The following is a 25,235-nucleotide window of genomic DNA, read 5'->3' as shown; positions in this document are numbered from 1 at the left end:
GGATATTAAATTATTTTCAAGTGGTTCAAATGTATCATAAAATGCAAGATGAGATGATTACAGATACCTTTATTAATTAGGTGCATATTCCAATAAGAACCCAGACTTTCAAAATATTAACACATTGATAACAGCTTCTTCAAATGATGGCATATCTATACCCTAAAGATATGCAATGACTTCTAATACATAGTCAGTTGGTGATGTCTCCATTACGAGATCATCTATACAGCTCCTTCCCGCCAGGTAGACAATTTTGTATGCATGCAGTAACGACTCTGCTACATGGCAAAAATGGCGCCACATAACAGCAATCCCTTATATTTGTCGTTGTCGTCAAATTACCGCTGGGGCTTAAAGATACATATACTCACAGTAGGTGAGTGGGCAGGTAATTTGTTGGACTACATACAGTAGTTGATATGGATGCATTTCAAGTGTTAGCTCTTGGGTATGTAGTGCAAACTTCATTTATTCATTAAATCTCTATAAAATGGATTTTTAAAAAGAGAACTTTCCAAAAACAGTTGATCCAGTCATCACTGGAACTGTAAACTTATATATATACATATATAAAAATACATGCTTTTGTTTCAATAATGGCTGCTACTTGTGTTGCATAGAACAGAACTTCATTACATAGAAACGTGCCGGCCGCGGGTAATGGTTAGATGAAGGCGTTTAGGGAAAGAAACAGTTTTCAGCGCAGATGATGACACAGGAATCATAAACACCCCCTCTAGTCTTTAAACTGTAATGCAAATATCAAAACATAATGATGGAGAAACCAGTTGGGAAAAATAAAAAATAGAACACTTAGTCTCAAGGATTTTTTTCCCTCGCTTTTTAAAGTGTTGATGAGATTTTGGAACATCAGCAATAAGGAATTTGGTGATTTACAGAATCGAGTTTATTGCTCAAGGCAAATAAAACAAAGCAGAATCTGTGTAAAAAGGAACAAATTGTGACTGGGTAATAACTCAGGCAAATGTGCTCACACATCAAGTACAATTACAGTTGCCATGAAAAACTAAAAAACGGAAAAAAACAAAAAACAATTGAGCTTATCGCTGATAAAAAATATGACAGTAATTACCGGGTAACGAAAGCCCGCAGGAAATGGCTAACGGTGTTACGTTAATGCATCACTGTTCTCAGTAAGTAAGCAAAGCTAAGGTTTATTCGGTTAATAGACAGTTGGAAAATGAAATCAATTGCTAAATGCAATGCTCAGCTGTAGTTGTGGGGCTCTACCTGTATAATGATCCATTCTTTACGACTAAACCCCTTTTGTGCCAATCTACAAGCTAATTATGTCTGATTGCTAATTGCATTTTTTGTTATCTTGACATAATGTCTGGTTTACTTTCTTTATATATCAATCATACCCACTGACCTGAGCTGATAATTAAATCATATTTAAAAATCGTGAATAAAAAATCGTCTGCATTGGAGCCTTATATAAATTACTTTTTTTTTTTTTTCATAGGTGAAATACTTTACACACCTGGTGAGGCTGATGTGAATTTTGGACATGACAAAAAAAGCTTTATAGCTACAATAATTTAAAACAGCAGTGTTACAGGCATAGCAGCGTTACCATATCCAGATATCTGTGTTACAGGCATAGCAGCGTTACCATATCCAGATATCTGTGTTACAGGCATAGCAGCGTTACCATATCCAGATATCTGTGTTACAGGCATAGCAGCATTACCATATCCAGATATCTGTGTTACAGGCATAGCAGCGTTACCATATCCAGATATCTGTGTTACAGGCATAGCAGCTTTACCATATCCAGATATCTGTGTTACAGGCATAGCAGCATTACCATATCCAGATATCTATGTTACAGGCATAGCAGCATTACCATATCCAGATATCTGTATTACAGGCATAGCAGCGTTACCATATCCAGATATCTGTGTTACAGGCATAGCAGCGTTACCATATCCAGATATCTGTGTTACAGGCATAGCAGCGTTACCATATCCAGATATCTGTATTACAGGCATAGCAGCGTTACCATATCCAGATATCTGTGTTACAGGCATAGCAGCGTTACCATATCCCGATATCTGTGTTACAGGCATAGCAGCATTACCATATCCAGATATCTGTGTTACAGGCATAGCAGCGTTACCATATCCAGATATCTGTGTTACAGGCATAGCAGCGTTACCATATCCAGATATCTGTGTTACAGGCATAGCAGCGTTACCATGTCCAGATATCTGTGTTACAGGCATAGCAGCTTTACCATATCCAGATATCTGTATATTACAGGCATAGCAGCGTTACCATGTCCAGATATCTGTGTTACAGGCATAGCAGCGTTACCATATCCAGATATCTGTATATTACAGGCATAGCAGCGTTACCATATCCAGATATCTGTGTTACAGGCATAGCAGCGTTACCATATCCAGATATCTGTGTTACAGGCATAGCAGCTTTACCATATCCAGATATCTGTATATTACAGGCATAGCAGCGTTACCATGTCCAGATATCTGTGTTACAGGCATAGCAGCATTACCATATCCAGATATCTGTATATTACAGGCATAGCAGCGTTACCATATCCAGATATCAGTGTTACAGGCATAGCAGCGTTACCATATCCAGATATCTGTATATTACAGGCATAGCAGCGTTACCATATCCAGATATCTGTGTTACAGGCATAGCAGCGTTACCATAGCCAGATATCAGTGTTACAGGCATAGCAGCATTACCATATCCAGATATCTGTGTTACAGGCATAGCAGCGTTACCATATCCAGATATCTGTGTTACAGGCATAGCAGCATTACCATATCCAGATATCTGTATATTACAGGCATAGCAGCGTTACCATGTCCAGATATCTGTGTTACAGGCATAGCAGCGTTACCATAGCCAGATATCTGTGTTACAGACATAGCAGCGTTACCATATCCAGATATCTGTGTTACAGGCATAGCAGCATTACCATATCCAGATATCTGTGTTACAGGCATAGCAGCTTTACCATATCCAGATATCTGTATATTACAGGCATAGAAGCGTTACCATGTCCAGATATCTGTGTTACAGGCATAGCAGCGTTACCATATCCAGATATCTGTATATTACAGGCATAGCAGCGTTACCATAGCCAGATATCTGTGTTACAGGCATAGCAGCATTACCATATCCAGATATCTGTGTTACAGGCATAGCAGCGTTACCATATCCAGATATCTGTATTACAGGCATAGCAGCGTTACCATATCCAGATATCTGTATATTACAGGCATAGCAGCATTACCATATCCAGATATCTGTGTTACAGGCATAGCAGCGTTACCATATCCAGATATCTGTATATTACAGGCATAGCAGCGTTACCATGTCCAGATATCTGTGATAGAGACATATTAAGATATCCATGTGGCATTGCATCCAGGATGACATATGAAGCTCAAGACAGATGTGAGCGACAGCAAAATACTGATTACAAGTATATTAGTATTATAAATATATGATTATATCACATATATACAAGCTGTCTAACTTCAAAGACACTGAAATTAAACTTCATAACTGCCTATTGGTTTCATTTTCATTAAATACTTTTAACTCTCATCAGTCTCTTGTAAAATTGTCTTCTTTCCTCCCCTACAAGACTTCTGCTGCAAATTGAGTAGGATTCTTTCAGACAGAAATTTGCAGACATACCGGTACGCAGACGCCATGATTGTGTCTATTTCCATACTCCATGAGTAAACAAATCTATTTGATCGAATTGCTGACATCAATATTACGAAGCGCTTTTCCTTTAGGATAGAGAATTTTTTGTAAACTCATGCTAAATTACACGGGAAAATAATCTCAAAGTAAAAGACTATATATAATAAAGAATTTAATGCCTTACCACAGAGGACAGATTTATTTCTACAAAAAGAGAATTAAAAACATTTTCATTCAGACATTTTTCAAAGCCACTTTCAGTTTTATTGCCAAGACCAGATTTGCATGCAGTCATCATCACAAGTTAAAAGCACCAATGGAAATGAGAGGTGGGCAATGTATTAGAAAGCACTACTACTCTGTCACTGCCATATGGCCGTGTATTTCGACAGTATTCGTCAAGGAATAAAAGACAATAATAGAATGAAATACTGAATTTTGTCTTTACCAACATTATTATAGAAAATGATAAGCCAGAATTTGTACTCATCTAATATTAGGGCTGGACATTACATCAATCATTATCATGCATGTACATGTACAGAACACGCTATATGACAAAGTTTTACCATGGGACTGCTACATTTGAATCTTTAATTTAAACACACAATGAGTATTGGGAGGCTCATCAATAAGATGGGACCTTCGTTGCTATAAAACACACCTGCTCTTTTTTTATTATTATTATGACAAACTATTCCCTGCTCTCAGGCAGTTTATCTGTTACCATGGAAACCAAATTTCAAACTCCTCTGCTTGTTCCATTTCACAGTGCGAATGGCCTTCAGTGATGGTTCAGCGTCAAAATTTCAGTTTCAGATTGTTACGATTAAAACAATGAATTATTCAGCAAAAGACAAATATGCAGATGCAGGCAGTCACCGTGAATTGCATTGGATGAATTTTCTTGGCCACTAATCTAATCTTTCTTCTAGAAGTCCCAGGGGAACAATTTATGCCAACCTGGAATGTACAGGCATCCGGTTGCCATAGCAGCACCTATGTCACTGCACAGCCTGGCCCATCACAGCCAAGTGACTGGGAATTACACAAGCTTGCTGAGTGTGTTTGTAAATGGCCGACTAGTATCACACCACTCGCTCCCCATCACATGCAGTTACCATGGTAACACATTTGCATCAACAGAGTCACCATATATGGGCATGTGTAGTGAGAAAACAGGCAAGCTCAATGGATGGCCACATTGGTTGTAAACAGAGTTAATACAGTAATGGAGACGAGGATGATTCAGTTGTAGAAGCAAGTTTACGAAAAATAATAATGTAAAAATGTTACCAAGAAAAGCACCCCTATAGTTTTGCAAAGTTGACTAGATTCAAGGACGACAATTATCATTTTCTGCAAGCTTTTTTTTTTGAAGAAAAAAAAAAACTACAATATCTTCCTGGTTGTCTAGCAACCAGTACGGGTACTACATGTTCTTGCAATTATTCTCAACATTCCAAAACATTCTCTTCCGGCTTTTTTTACCACATCAACCTTTCATCACAGCAGAGAGGAGCACCAAGCTTAGGTAAATTACTAAAATAATTTTTTTTTTTTTTTATATTTTAGTTATTAATATATTCTAATCATCAGCCTACCGGTAACATACACAACGTTACTCAAAGCAATACATTGGTAATCCATAGCCATGCGAGTGAATATTCACTCACTACAAATCTATTACACTGCTCTCTTGCCTCAGACAGGCACAGGAGGAAATATGTGTGCAAATCATCTTTCTTCCCCAATAATGATCCCCGCAGGCAATGTTTATTCTCAAAAATAACACAAAAAAACAGCTGTCACTCTAAATATTCGTCACTAATCAGCAATATTCAGACATGCTACACTTTTTACAATATGTTCAGTTCAGTCCTATTCATCTGCATAGCCTGTGTGTTTTTGAACCAAATACTGTGATTCGGAACACAAATGTACACAACTTCAGTTTAATATCATCAGGTTTGCCTGTTGGTATATTGCCTAAACTGTACTTGTGGTGGAACTATTACAAAAACGTGACTGCAATGTTTGCATAAATCCCCCCTCTTTTTTTTTAACATGCTCCGAGCTAATCAACAATACGCCCACAGAGGCAGCTGGATTGGAGAGAACTCTTTCACATACACAATTTTGCCAGATTCCCAAGTCTACAAAACACAATCATTATAAAGTTTTTTTAGACTATAGTAAGTTCTGTTAGGACTTGAAAACTCAATTTGCCAAATATAGTTAATGAACACTCCGAGGAAGCATTCATTTCAACAAATAAGTCACGTTTTCTAATTATGTTTAGTAATTTTATTTTTTCTTTCCATTGATCAGCTACAAGCATTCTCCAATGCAACTGCAATGATCACCTATACCAGTAGTTATTAATGAAACCAGGCAAGCGTGTTGTCACCTCAAATAAGGACAGCCGAATTAATTACAACAAGCCATCCCCACTACTAAACCTATCATGAAAACAAAAATTAATTAGACAATGCCAGTTTTATTTTGCATATCTGACAGATCCAAATCAGATAGTTTTTCAACGTGGTCCCCAAGGCAGGAAAAAGATAAATTTAAAGATAAATAATTAGAACCTTAATTAATATTCCTTAAAATAATTAGATGAAGTTGTTGCCCCTAGTGGCATTGTGTTTAGGCAGATGTCACTTATAAATATACGAATAATAAACATATCCTTGGTATCTCTAATCAGATTGAAGTATGCTTAATTAAGCAAAATCATTTAATTTTATTTCATTTCATACTTGAAGGTTGAATTCATAGGATGTGACCCAAATGTGGCTTTTGGGAATAAAATTACTAATGATCTCTTCAGCCTTTCAAGATGTGATGATTGGCGCTACAAGCTCATAGCAGTGAATAGAGAGAATTCTGAAATTTTAACCTGAAAATTTAAGCGCAAAAAATTAACTGTAGTTTTTATAACATACACTTCCTGGATAACAAATTCAGTTTCACTCGCGTCTCATTGAAACGATAAATTGCAGGACAGATAGGATTATTTTTTTTTATTTAATAATTGTACAAAAAGTAATAATCATGGCCAACAGAAATAACAAATTATTGAATTTCCCATCCATCAAAAGCTTCATGAAAAATTATGCTATTATTTATATAAAAAGACAATTCTTTTATTCAACCAACCATGTATAGTCACGTTACACATGCCACAGCTGGTAATGGGGTGAAACAATAGACAACAAGTTAATTTTTCCTTTCTTTCTTTTCCCCTCAGTTTTATTAATAAATATTCAACTTAAAACATCAAGTGTGCTATGCATAAAATAAATAATATTATTTCCTCTTTTCTTTGAAAATCAGAAGCATCTGGGACTTATCAGTAAATAGTGAGCCAGCTTATCAGTTTACTGGTTGCTATGGCAACTAGTAACCCTGGGATATAAACACGAATGTGGCAGATGGCAGAGTGCAAAAATTGGGAACTCATTCACTGACTAAAGTAATATTAGCTCTTTTCAAAAAAAAGAAGAAGAAGAAATTGTTTGGGGAAAGGGAGATTGCTGGGGAGAGTATGACAAATTACTATGAATACTAAATGCAGCAATTATGGCAGAGGTACCTCACAAAAATAAAAATCCTCCCCAATAATACTAAACATTCTATTCTGAAGTGTACAGATCCATTTGGGGGCTTTATTCTTCAGCGTGGACGAATAATATCCCAACTGAAATTTTCAAACATTATTGTGTGCTAATGTAAACAATCCATTTTGACAACATTTCCAAAAAGCATCTCCAAAAAATGTTTCAAACTTCATTTCAAGTTAAAATGGTGCTATTTAGAGTTGTGTTCTACATTGTAAAAAATAGCCCACCACCACCACCACCACCACCACCACCACCACCACCACCACCACCACCACAGAGTTACCCTCCATTTATAGCTTGTTGGTTTGTAACTGACTACTCTACCGCGCTCTAGCAGAAACAAACAATAGGAGAAATAATTGTAAAATACTAAGACACTAGTTCCCAATAATTTACACAGCATAGAGGAGTGTATGTGGGGCACAACATACACAAGAGACTGCTGGGAACACCTAATAGGAATTATAAGCATTTATTTTGTCACCAGTATATTGTTGAAAGGTTGATGCTTTGTCTTTAGCCATGTACTATGAAGTGCAGAGAGTACAGGAATGCCAGAAATGCATGAATGTAGTCTGCAGTGATGGTAGATACCCGTGGTATGGGCCTCTATTGAAAATCACATTCCCATAACTGAACAATAAATTTTAGAGTACCTCGACCAATGATGGAGGAGCCCAAAACCAAACAACCGTTGCTTGCTCACAGGCGCTACGCTCTAAGCTGCAAACTCTATGGATCTATACTCTGAGGAATAATAAAAGCTGGGTTATTCACAGGGACAGAAATAAATAAGATTGGAGAAACTCTCGCTTTGAGCTAGATGGGGGGAAAACACACAAAATGAGTCTGATAAATTGCGAAAAGAATCGAATGATTAGCATTGGTATTTTCTTCTTGTTTTTGAACTCGATCCATGATGAGCAAACTGCCTTCCAGTTGACATTCAAAAGCAATTTCATGAAAGCTATCCAAATCTCCAAACACTATTTGATGTGATCTCTACACAGCAGAATGAGGGATTCATGACAATAAACGCCAGCGCATCTAGTGATTAAATACAAAAAACAATCTAGTTACTTTTCTGTATGGCTCAGTTGTTACAGACGCAAAACATATTAACATTTCCTGTGGTTAAACACACAAGGGACAACAGATCCCTTGTATAATTTTTATTGACACGCTTTAGGTTTTTATTGCCTGGTCGCAACATTAATTTCATGTACTTTTATTTATTTTTTTTAATACCGTTAAGCTATCAATCAGGAGAGAACTGGAATTACTTTTCAGTGAACGGTGGTTCACTTTCAATTTCTATCATCTCTCTTTAGCTGCATTTCATGCACTTTGTCATCTAACCACACAATGTACCACCGATGGGGGTCTTCACAGCATCACTGTTGCTAGGCAACTGTGCTTTACAAGGCTAATTCTGTCTGCTGGTAACTCCTACTGGTAGCCACAATTCCCTTTAATAAATAGATAAGGAAATACAACCCTATTGATGGGTGCTTTGAAGTCCCCCCCCCATGTTTTAGGAGAGAAATTCGCACAATATGGCTCTTAGTACAGTCTAGTAAATAAGTATATATATATACATCATTTTAGTACGCACATATTGCTTTTCAATTCACAAAAGATTGTTTGACAGAAGGCTTTATTTTCTTCTCACTGTATTCAATATTTTATTTTCAACAGCAAAAGTTACATCTGTGCACAACAGAGTTAATACAAAATGTAGTAGCGACAGTGGGCAAATAAATCCATCAAACTGTGTATGGCAAATATGATGCAGAGATAGAGAGCGAGCAATAAAGAGACCGAGAGAGACATGCCTATTGATTTCATTGATGTTTAGGTGCCGGGCACTGGATGGAGCACAGAGATGTGAAAGACGCATCCTTCAGCAAATTGCACGTAAATGAGTTTGTTTAATGGATACATCTGTTATTAGAAACATTAGCAACAAATCAGCTTTATCAAGAAATAATTGTAGGGATGGCCTCGGATGAAGGATAAAACATGGACCTGCAACTATTGCACATGCGACCATGATGGGCCAGAAAGATGTATTACTCTGGAAAGGTAGACAAGTGATATTTAAAATGAAGAGTGACAGGCGCAGTTATTCATATTAAAATTATGCAAATGACGCAAGCCTATGAAGCGTGATGTAGTTAACACCTGGAAGCAATAAAAAAAAATATGAAGTATCACTGTTAACACTTTATTTAAGTTTAAATGGTATATCTCAGAGCCATGTTGCCATGGCAACCTCCAACTGCCATTAATAAACAGGAAAAACTTTAAATTTTTCAACAAACCGCTTATTTACCATGGGAGAAATAAAATTGAAATTGTGAAAAATAAATAAAAATAAGTAAGCAATAGAGAAAAAAGACCTTGCTGATTGTTGGAATAATTTCTCAGATTTGTTAAGGAGATTATTTTCTAGTTGAATAGTTCCTATTCAAGGGATAGGGAATGAAAACACGGCATAAATTCAGTAGCAAATAGAGGGAGAAAATTAATGTACAACTTATAACCAAGATGGATGAAAATAAATGTGATGGAATTTAGGGATAGACCCCACCATACATGTCAACATGTAAAGAACGATAGCCAGTGGAATTGTAAATTTAGATTGAGTGTGCTGTCTTATCGGTTGACTGAAAAAAATGGCCCTGGGGTCCACCCTGTATATTTGTGAATACTGTAACATTCTGGACTTCCTTTACATTTAAATAACCGTGTAACGCCAAGAACATTCGCAGACCAATTCAGCTGAAGCAATCACATAGATGGAAATGGAAACAGATTTTTCTCTCTTCCTCATGCATGTCGTGAACAGTGTTAATGACACTACGGAAAATTAACATTCAATGCACCTTAGTGACGCTGTAGAAAACTGACTAGTGTAGGCAATTGATTTAGGGGAATAGAGTGAAATAGCCACCACGGCACAGCTGAACAGGTATATTGGTGGCACATATTCAATGAGTCAAAGTAACAAACAGAGTCACTAACTAATTCATCCTGCCCAACAGGAAATTTAATTTTCTGTAAAACTTCTACACTTTACTCTTTTTGATTGGCCTGGAAGGAAACACCATTTCTGGCATTTATTTTTTTTTTTTTTTAAATACGAATAGAAAAAAAAATCAATACACATTACTTGTAATGACGCTCGCTTGAATGTAGCAATTAAACATTGCGATCAATTGTATTCTGTTACTTCCTTGAGTAGCATTTATAGAAGAAAGAGAAAAAACGTCTACTCCAAGTAACACCTGCATAGTTTATGTACACGATGTGATCAGGAAACAGACAAGCAATTTGACAGGATCAAAATCAAATGAAGAAAGAGGAACAAGCAGAAGGTGATTTGCAAGTAATCTATACTTTCTTTAACAACAACATTGTTTGGCTTCACGCTACTATAATAACTCGTACATCGTGTAATCCTTCCACTACAATGAATGCTTATATCAAATTATTGTCAAAAAATAGCGAGCCAAACTCATCCAATTGTATACAATCTTTAATGCACACATCGATAAAATTAAAACTTTCAAGTCTTCTTTTGTCTGGTGGTAAAAGCCAAACCAACAATTGCCAAAATGAAATGATGCGTGTCATCTATTCATGGGGTACACTGAATGAGGCGACATAAAATCGCATGGCTAAAAAAAATAAAAGGTGGCAAACTGCGTTAATGCATACAAAAATTATATTCACATTTCATACAATCTGTTTATGGAGAAACCTAACACAAACCATGCTGTGGTTGGTGGTAGGAAGATGGCGGTACATTAAATTCTACCATTACAGCATGTTAACACGCATCAATCATACAAGTGGAGCCAATAATCCATTGTATTCCAGCCGTACATATCAAGGGTCGGCTGACGTGTAGTCACCCTTTTGTGGTTGGCAAATAATTTATGTGGCCAAAACCCCATTAAAAAAAGATAAATCCGTATGATGTGTAGCATGTGACTTCTCCACTACAGTCCTCAAGTTGACAAGTCATTGTTGCCCCGCTGACAACATTTTTTTTTAAATCCCAAGATAAGCCTTTCCTCGTAACAATGATGATATATCGGACAGAAAAATGAAGCATGAAAGAAGGCTCTTTATAAAGTGTAGCTTGTATATTTCCAGAGATTTTCCGTCATGGTTTTTATGGTTGTTAAATTCTTGAGAGTTTTAAATTGTTGATTCAAGTAGCGCTTTGGTAGTAACAGGGTTCATTTACACCTCTGATGGGCTATTATTGCAATTCATGGGGCAAGGCTTATACAGAAACGAGCACTATAATCAAGTTATAATCTCTTGTCATCAATCGGCATATTTAGGGGCCATTGTCAACCTCCTAAACATACTAAACATACTCAATGATAGCAAATGTACAGACAAAATCACTCCATACAATGTACATGGTCATAACAACAACTTCACAAGATGTTACTGTACCTTTTCCATTGTGTGAGAGCTTCAGGTAAAACACACCTTCCGCCCATTCTACACAGGCATGGCTATTGTTATAACTGTTTTCAGTAATGTTCGGACAACATAAAAGAGAAGCCAAAGCTATTGAGTGCCACACACAATACACTGAGGGGCAATCACTTTATGACCTTACCTGGCCTTTTTCTTTTTCCACTTTCTTGAAGCATTTATTGAGAGATAAGTTGTGTCGTACTGAGTTTTTCCACCCTGTCGGGGCGTTCTGGAAGTACGGGAAATGATCTAAAATCCACTGGTAAATGTCCTTGACTGGAAGACGTTTATTGGGAGAGTCCTCAACCGCCATGAAAATAAGGCAACTAAAAGAGAATGGTGGTTTGCTGTTGAGCTGTTGCTTGGCATCGTATGGTGCGTTTGGTGGGTGTGCCAAGTTTAAATTCCCTGACCTGTCTGAGAGACCGTTCACATCATTCTCCTTTGAGAGTGGATCGTTTTCCAAATCAGTTCCATTCATATTTTTTAACAGGTCTGAACTGTGTAACCAACTCAAACTCGTCAGTTCCTCATCGTCAATTGCACCCTTTTCCATCCTGATGGCAGCAAAGCAACTACTGCTCAAATCCATTTTCCTATCCACTTGTCCTAATGCACGCGACAACGTAGCACTCGGGAAGCTGTGACTCAATCCTTGACTAACTCGACGTAACGCAGACACGCTTCCAGGTTTTCGATTCGGAGGCATGGTTACCTCTCACCACCTATGATAGAATATGAAATTAAACAAGTGAGAAAATTCATTCTGTGCCACATTGGTGTAACACTGGTACCAGTAAAAAAAAACAATGAATGGAACCACCCACCACATAAGCTGTACATAAGCAACATAAACAAGTATTTTATATTTTTTTACACAAGGGTCATCTTTCAAAAAATGTGTAAATAAAAATTCAAATTGGACAAACAACTAAATAGCAGACAGCAAAATACAATTGCCTAACCATGTAATACAAATAAATCCACACCATGGTCGAGCAACATACTGTATCTTAAACAAAAGAGATGCGATAGTGATGGATAAGAGCTATTTTGAAATCTATCCTACCTTGTACTCAAATTCTATTGGTTGGCATGCATCCAAAATCCAAATGAGAACAAAGGTAAAAACAGTACCCAGGGCAAATGTTTGAAATTATATTAAAAATAGATAAGAGAGCAATTTTTTGAATGTAAACATCTGTGAATATTTTCCTTTTATTTTGTGTGAACAAAAAGAATGGCATGTTCAAACATGCCAAACTACTATGATGGAGAATTTTACTGCGGTTAAAAAATTAAAGACCAGTGAATTTTATTTTTACAAAAATACTCACAAAAAATACTGACAGAATGTGGACTGACAAGTAAAAAATGTAAAGCCTTAAAAGTACACATGTCAGAATGAATGTCTACGGGGTAAATACAGTGAAATGCAAATTACATGCAACCCCTATAATTTAGAGAAGTGCAGTACCATAAATAACAGGGCAAAAGTCAGAGACAGTAAAAAGATATCACGTCACGACCAAGCAACTAGGAATGAAGGAAATACTGTGGCCAACTTGCCATGTTCAAAAAAAATATACTGTAAATGTCGCAGACTGTCGAATCTGCTTTCAGACAAAACAACTTTCAAAATGTTACGAGCGTGCAAAATATCAACGACTGAGAGAGCCTGATTATCTGCAATTGTAGCATGATACATGTTCTTTATAAGGAAAACACAAATTCAATAACATCAATCGATACGTACCATACTGAGTTTCCACATACATAAGTGTGTGTCTCTATGACAACCAAGACTCTAAGAAAAATTTAGCTCCAGACTTTCAACTGAAACAGGCTTGACAATGTCTTTTTTCCTTTGAAAACCAATTGGACTTTCGTAACAAGATTGCGAGTGTTGAACAAGTCGTCTCATTATACTAATGTTTCCAACTGCATCAAACCGCAGATGCCAGCCTACTCACAAGCCTACTGGCCAACAGCTTCTGGTTGCCATGGCATCAAGTGATGTAGCATCAATGGTTGAAGCTGTTACCATAGCTACAAATCACCATATTGCCCTGCTCATGTCACAGCAATGGTGGATCATGATAACAAAAGATAAAGCACAGACTACAAAGCCAGCCAAAATGGCTACCGACCAGTAGACAAAAAAGAAGAGAAAATGGAGGTTTTTTTTTTTTTTTTTAACAGACGAGATTGTGGCGTGACAAGAAAATGAAGAAGAAAAAGCTCTCAACAAACGATTGTATTTCTAGACATTTGGAACTCAATCCAGGTAGCCACAATTGGATGGGGAAGACCGACTTAAGTGCAGTCACGCATACTTGCAAGTATACAAATCAAACAAACATGCGTACTTTGGTTTCTGGTTGCACATACTAGAACAAAGGACCAGCCTAAAATCAGCACCATTTCAATGCTATGACCACAAGGTCACTAAGTCTGCTAGAGTGAACAAACTGAAAGCACCAAGCTGGACAATGTATTAGGCAGGCTTCTATGATCCAAAGAACAAAGAAAAAGTTGTCTAATGATGGATCTACAATTTAACATAAACTACACACTATCTTTTAAGAACAGATTTGCAGAATTTCGAAAAAAAATCCTACCTAAAATTATTTAAAATAAGTTATCATGGGAGAGTCATTTCACGTAAAATGTGTCACATTTGGGGGACAGACTGACATTTTGCGTTGACATCTACAACCACATCCGAGATGATTGTTTTTATTTAATTCTAACATAAAAAACCTTTTAAGCAAAAAATAAAATCATCTACCTAATTTTTTTTTCATTAGAATCATGTCAATTATTGAATTTGTTAAACCTTTTCTTGTGTCTGAGGATCTCCATAGTGACTGAAGATTGCGATTCACCGTGTTGGATTATTTCAGCTCATTACATTATCCAAACTAACATTATTATATTACCATTTGGATCCAAAGTGTGTCGGTAAATCCATACATTATTTTTTCACTCATTTCTTTCTACTTCGACAAATTCTAAACATTTTTAGATTCCACTCAGTTTTTTAAAAACCAGGCAGCCATTTTACATGTTAAACAGTTTTCTTTTCCCCCACGATACATTGCCAGAGTGCTCTGCTACCCATTTCTAATCACAAATAATGAAATTTACACAAGGGTTAAAAGAATGCGTCAAAATAAATGGGAAAATTCATTAAATATTTTAGAAAGTAGAAAATTTATGTCAAATTTGTTGACATGCATGTGGCTCCTGACATATTTTTTTTACTAGGTAATTACAGGGCCATTAAGCTCTGTAGTTATTATTATGATTCCAATTGCAAACAGGAAGCTGAGGAAATGTAATTCTCAATGAAACTATCATTGACTTGACAAACACATTCTCCTCCAACTAAACACAGTTATCAGAAATTTAATTAACCTTTATTACAACACTTTATTAGAATTCAGAAATAATCATTCTTCAAAAAACGTTAATATCCCTTTTTGTACACAATAGATTCAAATCCACAGTTGTGATCTGAACTGATAACCAGAACTACAACAAAGACATCTTTTTTAAATGATTCCACTACACAAAGGAACAAACAGTCTGTATATTGACTATTGTTATTAAGTTCAGGTGAGTTGATATTCACCGCTTTAGTATCTAACTTGATACGTTCAGAGGCCAGCGTCATCAACATACACAACGCCCCCTGCCATATTGACTCTTGGCACGTGGCATTTGTATCCCGAAATATTTTCATCCTGAAGACCTGTTTTCAAGGTAACTACTCCAACTAGTTTTCTACAGTGTTATGCATACAGGCAGCCCTAATATAGAACAATGGGAACAATCAAATTAATACTTACAAGATTGATATTTAAAAGTGGATGTAATGGTACATGTTGGCAAATATAAAACAACAACTGAACCAACTAACCTATAACTATGCAAATAGCTTTAGCTTCACTGAAGGTTAAATATTAAACATAAAAAAATAGGGGGGGGTGTCACACTTCCAATGGTCTGTGTGACAGAGCAGCTGTGCAACTCCCAGCTAATGTTGACCATACAGACCAATGTTCAACTTTTTTACATAATTACACAAACTGTTTTAAACTCTGCAACAGAAGAATGCTAGCAGACGGTCACCATGGCAACGGAAAACATCAGTTTTTATTTTTCGGAGAAACCAGGTTTTACTGTTTGCTAGTTAGGCGTTGCAAGTTACGACAACAAGCACATTTTGAATTTTTGTAATCATGATTGGTAGAAAAAAATTGAAATTAATTACATGCTGAAGAAAAGTGGAAAAACTTTATTTTTTTGCTATAAATCATGTTGAATTACTATTGCAAAAACCGTCAGGGCGATTCCCCAATGATAAAATTGTAATTACAATTAATGACATTGACTACCTACTTTAACTTCTTAACTAGTATTAGGAATGCCTACCAATCGGAGAGATAAGCTTATGTGACAAATAAGGAGGCCCTGCCAGGAGCACGGATACAGTGTGCCGATTAAGTTATGGAGAAACTCAAAATTAACATTGTGTAGAAAATAACGCACGGCCCTTGGACTTTGACCATCAGATTTTTAGTTCCGTAGCTAAGACAAGCTCCACAAAAGAACACTTCACATATCTCTATATATTCTGCAATTGTCTGTTTTTGTTTTTTAAAAAAATTTTTTTTTTTCGAGCTGATGGCAATGCTGCATTTTTAATTTCTCACTCAAGTGAATAATTTATAAGCAAAATGTATGAAACGATCAGTAAATGTTGAGATGATAAAAATAGTGACATATGACAGTGAGAATACTTCGTCACACTGCTCTGCGAGCAATCAAGAAAACATGAAAATTTCCCCATGGGTTTGACCAAATTTAATTGAATGTCACTTGAAATTTAAAAATTAAATTCACTTTTTTAGATTGCAATAAGAAAGGTTGTTTTGCTGATTGCGTATCCCAACACAGACTCACAAAATATCTAGGTGCCTGACAGTGATCAGAAGAGAAAGAAAAAAAAAAAAAAAAACATGATAGTTTTAAAGTTCGCTACTAAAAGCATTGATAGATGGCAAGATAAGAAGTAATTTCATGCCAGATACAAATTACAGTAGAATGCGTTACTTCCTGCCAAACAAAGTACCTGAAAATCCTCTAAAATAACTCAATAACATAACTACAAAAGGCACTATCAATCCATTACAATTGAAAAATACGACAAACTTGTAATTACATTACATACCTGATTTACTTTTCTCAAAAATTGTGTCATCATTTAAAGTGAAATACGTTTGAATTCAGAATGGCGGGAAATGTACATAAACATCACTGGTGGATCAGTATCACCTGAATGTGTATCTGACTACTCCTTGACTGGAGAAAACAACCTTTTTTATCCACAGTCAGTGAACAAATAAACATCAAACTGACACCAAATGCTATTACCATACGCTTAATTGCCCAGGGACACATATGTACACAAATTACCAGCATGCAGCTTTCTAATTGGGTGTTGGGCTTGGTTACGCATAGCAACTGCCAAACACACATGCTCCCACTGTGCTGTGCATGATCCGCCCTGACACTCTTTGTCCTGTATTCTATTAATATCATTATTATCAGCCCACAATTCCATACCTTCCCGGCAGAAATAATCTCGTCAAAATTAGTCTACTAAGAAACAGCAAAGAAGGAGTAAATAGACGAGGAGTTTATTGATCAGTCTTAGCCGTCGAATCACAACGTGAATTCACAATAAGTTGGAATGACGCATTATCGGGATGATGAGACAATCGTTATTTTTTCACCTCTAATAGTAAGCCTCTCTCTCGGTGTGATTGAATTCTAATCAGCTATCAGTAGTGTGCTTCCAAAACGCAGACAGACACCACTGCTATGTACAACATTCTCACAGAGCAGTGAACCATCATTTTTCTTCTTTTTTTGTGTGTGTTAACGCTACAGACTTTTATGCCTCCACACACAGTCCCTTGACATAAAATAAGCATCAATTCACTCGTAATCCCAAGAGAAATAATAAATTTATCACTTTCATTAGAATCAATCAGTAGTAAATTTCACTTGACAGATTCATCTACGTCTAAAATGAACACACATTCAGTGGGAAACTCTAGCCAATCAACTTTCATTCTCTTCACTCAGTACACTTGCATACTAGGGCGATCTATATCCATTTCATAGCTATCATCACAAACATAAACAATATCTGGCTCCCATTTTACCTGGTTGCTCAGCCATTTTCTTACACGAATTGAGAAACCATCCGTTTTTGTTTCCGTGAAAAGTAAATACACTTTCAGTGGATTTTTTTTTTACTCATCACTGGTTCAGATCTTTCAAATAATAGCCCCTACTAGTCCATTGAGAAGACCAGTGAATACTGTCGATACAAAAGAAGACTCCAGCAGATGTACTGCCTACTCTATACAACAGCTGTGTGCACTGACAACATAAAATGCATTTAAGTTGTTCCTACTGTTCACTCATCAAAAGTTGGCTTTGAATGCTTGATTTAACGTTTACAAGGACATTCATAAATGTGTAATAGACTGATTTGAAAATATCACCAACGCTGTGTAAAAATTGAGACACAGTACACACACACACACAGTACACACACACAAGCTACATATTCCATCAAACAGTCAAGAATTTATCATCCTCTTACGCATCGTGCACATCACGTTAATTCATTCAATGTATAATTTAAGGCTGACCCTACCGCGAGTACGAATGACTGACATGCCAAGGTTACGTACGGACCAGCAATACTAACAACTTGTCAATAGCTTGGTATATTTTTAGAGATCCATTGAAACCCCCCCCCCCTCAAATATCCCCCTCTTTCAACAACTACCAGCAACCTGTACACCTAATAAAAGAAGACATGCAAATTACAAACAAAAGTAACAAACTGGAATATTATGGTAAACCTACAAAATTCAAAAAGAATACTTGCACACAACCATCACTGAAAATGTGAAAATTTACCAATTTTCAGCTGATCATAAGTGACTCACAATAACAACAATTTACTAAAATTTGTCACCAAGCAAAAGATACTTCCAAAGTACTATTTTAACTAGTAAAAAATTTTTACTGTTCTGATATCACTTTCTCTTTTTTTGCGGAACAATGTGTTGAAACAAAGTAAAAAAATAAGGATTACAACAAATAGCAAACGGATATACCGGTAATAGTAAAAAAAAAACATGCTTAGTTTGAGGAGTTAACGAAAATATCAATCTTTTTCAGTCCACTATGTTATTAAAGAAAGCTATTAATTTTTAATTCATTGAACATTTTTTTTAACCCTTTGTGTTCCAATGTAAAGTTGACTTTATTGCATAAAAGAGAGATCAGTTGGAAAGATGTTTTGTACGAATGTCTGCAAACAAAAAATATGATACACTATCAGGGAATGTGTTGGCCGTGCCATATCAGTTCCATAACTAACACTATTACAATATTTAATTACTGATGTATAGGTTTCTGTTTAGCCATGAAAATAAGCTTCAAGTACAAGATATGGAATGTGATATTTAGAAATATGTGAAACATTTTTCACCAGTGTTTGCATTTTACTAAATATAAACATACTGTCATGCTTTTATTAATTTACATCAAATATACCATCTCCTCCTCCCCAAGGCTTATTTACCTTCAGTCTAACTATAGTTTCACAGCTGAAACAAAATTAACAAGATAAACAATCAGTCTCTTCAGTAAGACAATAGCGATTACATTGACTCTTGTTCTGATCTCTGTAATATTTTTAATGGATCCCATTCAACTGTCAGTCAATACAAAGTCGACTCAACAAGCTGACACTTTTGTGTATCCATTCCCATGACAACCAAACATTTCAATAGCCACTGATGCAGCCTGACGCAGCTGTGACAAAAAACCACTATAACCTTGTTTGTCTCAGAGCACATACGTACACACACAACCAACAAACATACTCCTCTGAGCAGAACAAATGAGAATCACTTATTTCCTGGGGATACTTTTTTTTTCTCCAATGGATATGTAATTGTCAAGAGTTGCCGTGTAATACTGTAATACCACAATTACCCTGTTTATTGATTTTAATGAAAGTAATATCCAAGTTGGAGTGCTGAGCAGTGTGGCAGCAGTCACTAGTGGCTTATTGACAAAATCAAAAGAGCAATTTTCAGTATACATTTACACATGACTGGTCTAATAAGAAAAAGACACGATCATCCCGGTTTATATCTCGGTCGATATGCATCGCTGAGAGAACGAATACAAAATGTTAAACCATGCTCTGATGTTTAGATTTTTTATTCAAAACTATGACACAAATAAATTATTCATATACATATATGTACTAAAAAAAAAAAAAACCAAATGGGATATCCACGCTATAAAACACCATGAAATTTGTATTGATAAATAATCCATACAACTATTCAAAGCTATTGAAAATAGTTTGGCAGGTTTAGAGTATTTCTGGAGAACGGCAAGGAGGGCCTCGAGTGCCTCTCCACCTCGCTATCACCACAAGATTTCTCTTCATATGTAGATCATTATACAGGTATGCAAATAATGATGTACTATGAAAATGTGCCAATATTTATCAGTAACTGCAAAAATAATATTTCTTGCACAAACACAAAACAAATTCAAGTTTGATTTTTTTTTAAAAAGGCATCCATATGAAACATAAGGTTATAATGAATCAACAATCATCATCTTAAAAGGTGAAAAGATAAAAATTATAGACAGCAGTCTGAAAGACGGCTGATTGATGGCCATTTTTTTTTCTCATTTTGCATGTCCTAAACAAATAGGCCAGCTTTTTTTTTCAGGCACACATTTCAATCACTTTGCAAGCTATTTTTTTTTTGAATGATAATCAAATAAAGGCAAAAATTATCACAAGTTGAAAGTTACTAATCACTCCTAATACTGTAAATTAGATGTTTGATTTTTTTATTGCAAGCAACACACCTGACCTAGTTTCAGTTAATTAAGTTTTTAGGTCTAGGTGCAAGAACTGTAATTTATTTACAGGTGAGCTGAATATGATACAATGACTACTGGAAAGGGGACCAGTTCCCATCATGCAGTAGACTAGCTTTGTGTCACAGTGACAGTTTAATTATCTCAAATAGTTTTATTTCTGCATGTCTTTTGTAAAGAGAATAGAATTGTCGATTGTTGAAATGTTTTCAAAATATTTTACTAATATCATACTACTGGCAATAAGAAGATTCATAAAAAAAAAATCAACAATGAGAACATGTCTTTCTCGCATTCAATGCACCAAAAAAATGTGAAACATCCTTTGACTAGCAATGAGTCGCCATACAAGAGTCATGCTAGCATACTCCACCCCCTTTCTGGCTAATGATTGGCTCTTACAATTCACTGATTACAGTTGTCATGACAACAGACACAGGCAAGACAGAAGGCATACAGCTTAACGACCTGACCAAGCTTTGAAAACATGGGTATTTTTGGCGGTTTTTAGCACAGTATTGCACAAAACTTTCTTTTTTTTATAATTATAACTAGTAAGTACAGAAGAATAACTGATTTATAAGAAACAACCATCTGATGCAATCCATTCTGAACAATAAAAAAGAGAACCTTTACCAAGATCGATGCACTCATAAAAGAAACTAGTCTGTGAGCAGGTATTTTTATGTTATCGTTTTACGTCCTATTACTTGTCTACATTTAAATACACACATGTGTTCCTGAAGATAAAAAAACAGGTTTTTATCTTACTACGGGTCAATCGATGCACTCGCAGCACCTAGAAAATCAGTCTTGACCAAGCTTACCCGGTATTTATAGTGGGCATTGAAAAGTAGCTTTACTGAACAATCTACTACAGTACAGTCATTGAATCTCCTGGCTCACTTCCGTTGCAGAGAATAGCCCATTGATGTTCATTCACTCAAAAGAAAGGCTGGGTAAATAGGAAGAGAGGGTTGCATTCGGACTTTGTGTGTCTTTATATGGACTGGGGGGCTTTTTCACACAGATAGATTCCAGCAAAAAAGAAATTTAACAGTTTAGTTTACCACACTACAAGAAAGAAGTTTTTTTTAAGGATTAACCATCAATCGTCGGTCACTAACAGAAAGTTTGCCATCTGCCTTAAAACAGTGTTAACACCTCCCAAAAAACTTAAAATTACACCTACCCTGATGAGGGCAATGGAAAGAAATGTACTTTCCAAAAAAATTAAAATGAGTCATTAATACGCCTCTGAACAGTGATTACTTCTACACACAATCAAGGTTTAACAAAATAAACTCCAGTGTAGTTGATCATACACGACAATGTACCATATTATCTTGTTGAAGTTCCATTAAATGTTTGTACACCTCACCATGCATCTTGGCAACACTTGGTGATAATGATCATTACAGAAAGGGGTTTGATATAGAACTTGAAGATAAATGTTCTACAATCCAACTGATATACACACACACACACATGCACACCATGATAGAGGATTATCAGTCTTTTGTGGAAAATAGTGATTTGCATCAAGCCTTGACCTTGACAATGGTGTGTACCTCAACTGCAATCAAGTTAAAATTTAGCTTTGACTGTTTTGTGGTGAAATTTGTTCAACAGTATTTACACTAGAGTGCCATGTGGCACTGAGGAAACAAGTGTGTTAGTGATAATGTACAATACATGTTGCCATGGAAACTAGTTTATTGAAAACAATTTTTGAGAATAGTTTGACCCAGAAAACTTAAACACCACTTGGTCCGAACCAAGCTGTGGATGCTTGCCATCCTGCATTGCTTTCAGTTTCGTAGAAAGAGGGGAAACAGAAATGAACAAATCATTTATAAACCAATTTATCAGAAGGCCAAATACGCACAATAAAATATACTGATTATAAAGCAGGTGCAGTAAAGAAAAAGTCACTGTACCGACACTAAATATTAACTGTACTACCATTAACGGTAATGATTGAGAAACAAAAATAATTCACCAGTATATGGTCTTTATTACCATGTAACACGACAAACCAGGTTATATTACCAAGTAATATATGACAAACACACCTCCCATCCGGCCAATGACCCTTGGTGCTTGCTAAAAATACACCAACTTCCTAGACTACATACATGTTATAATAATATGGTTCCACTTTGCAAAGTTAACATTTGTCTATTTCCAAGAACACTAAATAGACTCTCATACACTCTTGATGTTGAAATGCACGTTATATTTACTAAAATTATTCACAGATAGAGATTCAAATGAAGGACATATTCTGTCCAGAAAAACAAAGAATCAACTTTAGGTCTATGCATGGAGCTTTTTTTTTTAGCTCCATGGTCTATGGTACACTTTGAAGTTTACCACAGCAAGTAAAAGTCCACCACTGAAACACTCTCAAAGATAACCTTCTTTAAAATTACTTGTAGTTGTACAGGCTAACAGACTTCCACAGAGTGATAATGACCAAATTTGGGCATGCAGATGTAACAGAAAACACGGGAGCCATGATAAATGGAAGAATAAGAGAACAATAAAAAAAAAGTACGCGAAGTTTAGGCAAGTGTTATTAACACTGTCCCCAGATTTCACACACGATACTCACCGAATGCAACAAACTGGAAGTGAAGTCGGTAGTTCTATAAAAGTTCGGTTCTTCGTACTCCCGTACTTGGAATAAATGTGGCAGTCGGCTCGTCTGGCAAACGTATATACGATTGTTCGCTCTGGTCACAAGTTATTAGCGTCACACAGTCCACAAATTCTGAATAAAACACGTGCAACTGGAGTCAATGAACATACAAGAATCAGTGAGCAATTGCTTTCGAGGTTTAGACACAGAGTTTCAAACAAGCAGCTCAATGTTACTCTCGATAGATCATTTTTGATTTTCGTTAAAGCATAACGATACGACAATAATACATTCAGATGAAAGGGCCTGCACCAGTACGAAAAACGGAACGGTCGATCACGGGTTCATGACAAACGGAACTAAGCTCAAAATGGCAGACAAAATCCTGAGAACGACAAACGTTTTGCTGCGCAACTAGTAAACACTTGTTTACCAACACTATTGTGTCGTGACAGTCCAGTTGGCCACCTCAACTAGTACCAGCTTTAAAAACGTGTACATTTGTGCAAACAGGAAATAGAGAGGCCCACCATCACGTCATATCTGCGTATGCTGGTATTAGTAATACATACACGCTGCGTTTCGATTCACTTAAAATTTAGCAGTACCAGTTCCGCAAAAGCGAGGAGCGACGGACAAGTGCAATTGTTTGCAAAGGACTTCAAGTCGTACCTGGCTATTTATATCAACAACACATATTTTGAATCTGACTCACAGCTGAGTATGGCCCGATAGGGGAACCCACTTCTAAAATTGCGACATGTGGCAAGCATGGCCTGCCAATCTAGTGTAATCCAACATAAACAATACGACACTGCTTCGAAGCAGTGAGTTACTCGGCGTTCATTGTAGCCACACATAGGATAACCTATCACATTTATTTAAATGACAGTATTTTAACTAACCTTTCGTTATTCCCGACAAATACAGCACAGATATCCACAGCTATAAAGTCCTACGCTTATCTAATTTGGAAACAATGGTGGCCCATCCTGAACCACATGAACTACGCCATCTGAATCGCCATTATACATCCGGTTACTGTCCTACTCCCTTACAACGCGCAACTTGCAAACTAATTTGGATATTTGAGACAGAAAATATATATTATATATCCGGAATAAAATGAAAACATTCTTCAATGACACTATAGTAAATGCAGGAATTAAATTAAATACAGAAATACAAAATAAAATTGATGTTTTACTGGAAATCCTTAGGGAGGTTGACTATTCATGTAACGGCCGATGATAGCGTACTAGCAACCAATCACATTTGTCGTTACATTTTACCGTTATGTAAATAAGGTACCCCAATTTTGGCGCCAAAACCGACTTTCTTCAAAACAAACACACTTATTGGTTCTCTTCGGGGCTGTTGTAATCAATAAAATCACTCCCTGCCAGGCTTTGTGACGCGATCCCGCTATGATTCCGCGGTTCTCTTTCTCTCGGAAATAATATCCAATCATTTGGCACAGAAACAAAGAAAGTTAATTTTAGGAGCATGAATTATTAATGTCAGTAGATCATGCTATGTTCTCCGTGACAACAGAATCACATTAATATACACAAAGTATGTGCAGCAGATGACGAAAGCTGCGGACAGCCATACTTCAATCTTGTTTGTTGCTATGGGAACTGCCACAGGCTTACTGCGTCTCTGTAAATAATCAACCTCCAGTTTCCTAGCAACGAGAGCCACAGATGAAGCATTGAATTCGTATCGATAACAAA

The 25,235-nt window shown here is 36.3% G+C and overlaps 1 protein-coding gene across 3 annotated transcripts in view; it reads right to left on the bottom strand.

The window, feature by feature from the left end:
• Window positions 1-24,882, bottom strand: part of LOC100328991 (fork-head box N2/3 transcription factor) — a 47,633-nt gene extending 22,751 nt beyond the window's left edge. Inside the window, exons 1-3 of one of the 3 annotated variants that reach the window (XM_085494823.1) lie at window positions 24,405-24,882; window positions 23,473-23,650; window positions 11,992-12,574 (exon numbers count right to left, since the gene is read on the bottom strand). In XM_085494823.1, the coding sequence (XP_085350949.1) occupies window positions 11,992-12,558 (567 nt within the window). In that variant the 5' untranslated portion in view covers window positions 12,559-12,574; window positions 23,473-23,650; window positions 24,405-24,882. Of the gene's footprint in view, window positions 1-11,991; window positions 12,575-12,814; window positions 12,874-23,472; window positions 23,651-24,404 lie in introns of those variants that run through there. The other 2 variants (XM_006822089.3, XM_085494829.1) reach the window with 2 other exon arrangements.
• Between the last annotated feature and the right edge of the window lie 353 nt (window positions 24,883-25,235).

Source organism: Saccoglossus kowalevskii, chromosome 2 (genome assembly GCF_978046115.1).
Source record: "Saccoglossus kowalevskii chromosome 2, keSacKowa6.1, whole genome shotgun sequence".
Lineage (NCBI taxonomy): Eukaryota > Metazoa > Hemichordata > Enteropneusta > Harrimaniidae > Saccoglossus > Saccoglossus kowalevskii.
This window is presented reverse-complemented; position numbering and strand designations above follow the sequence as displayed.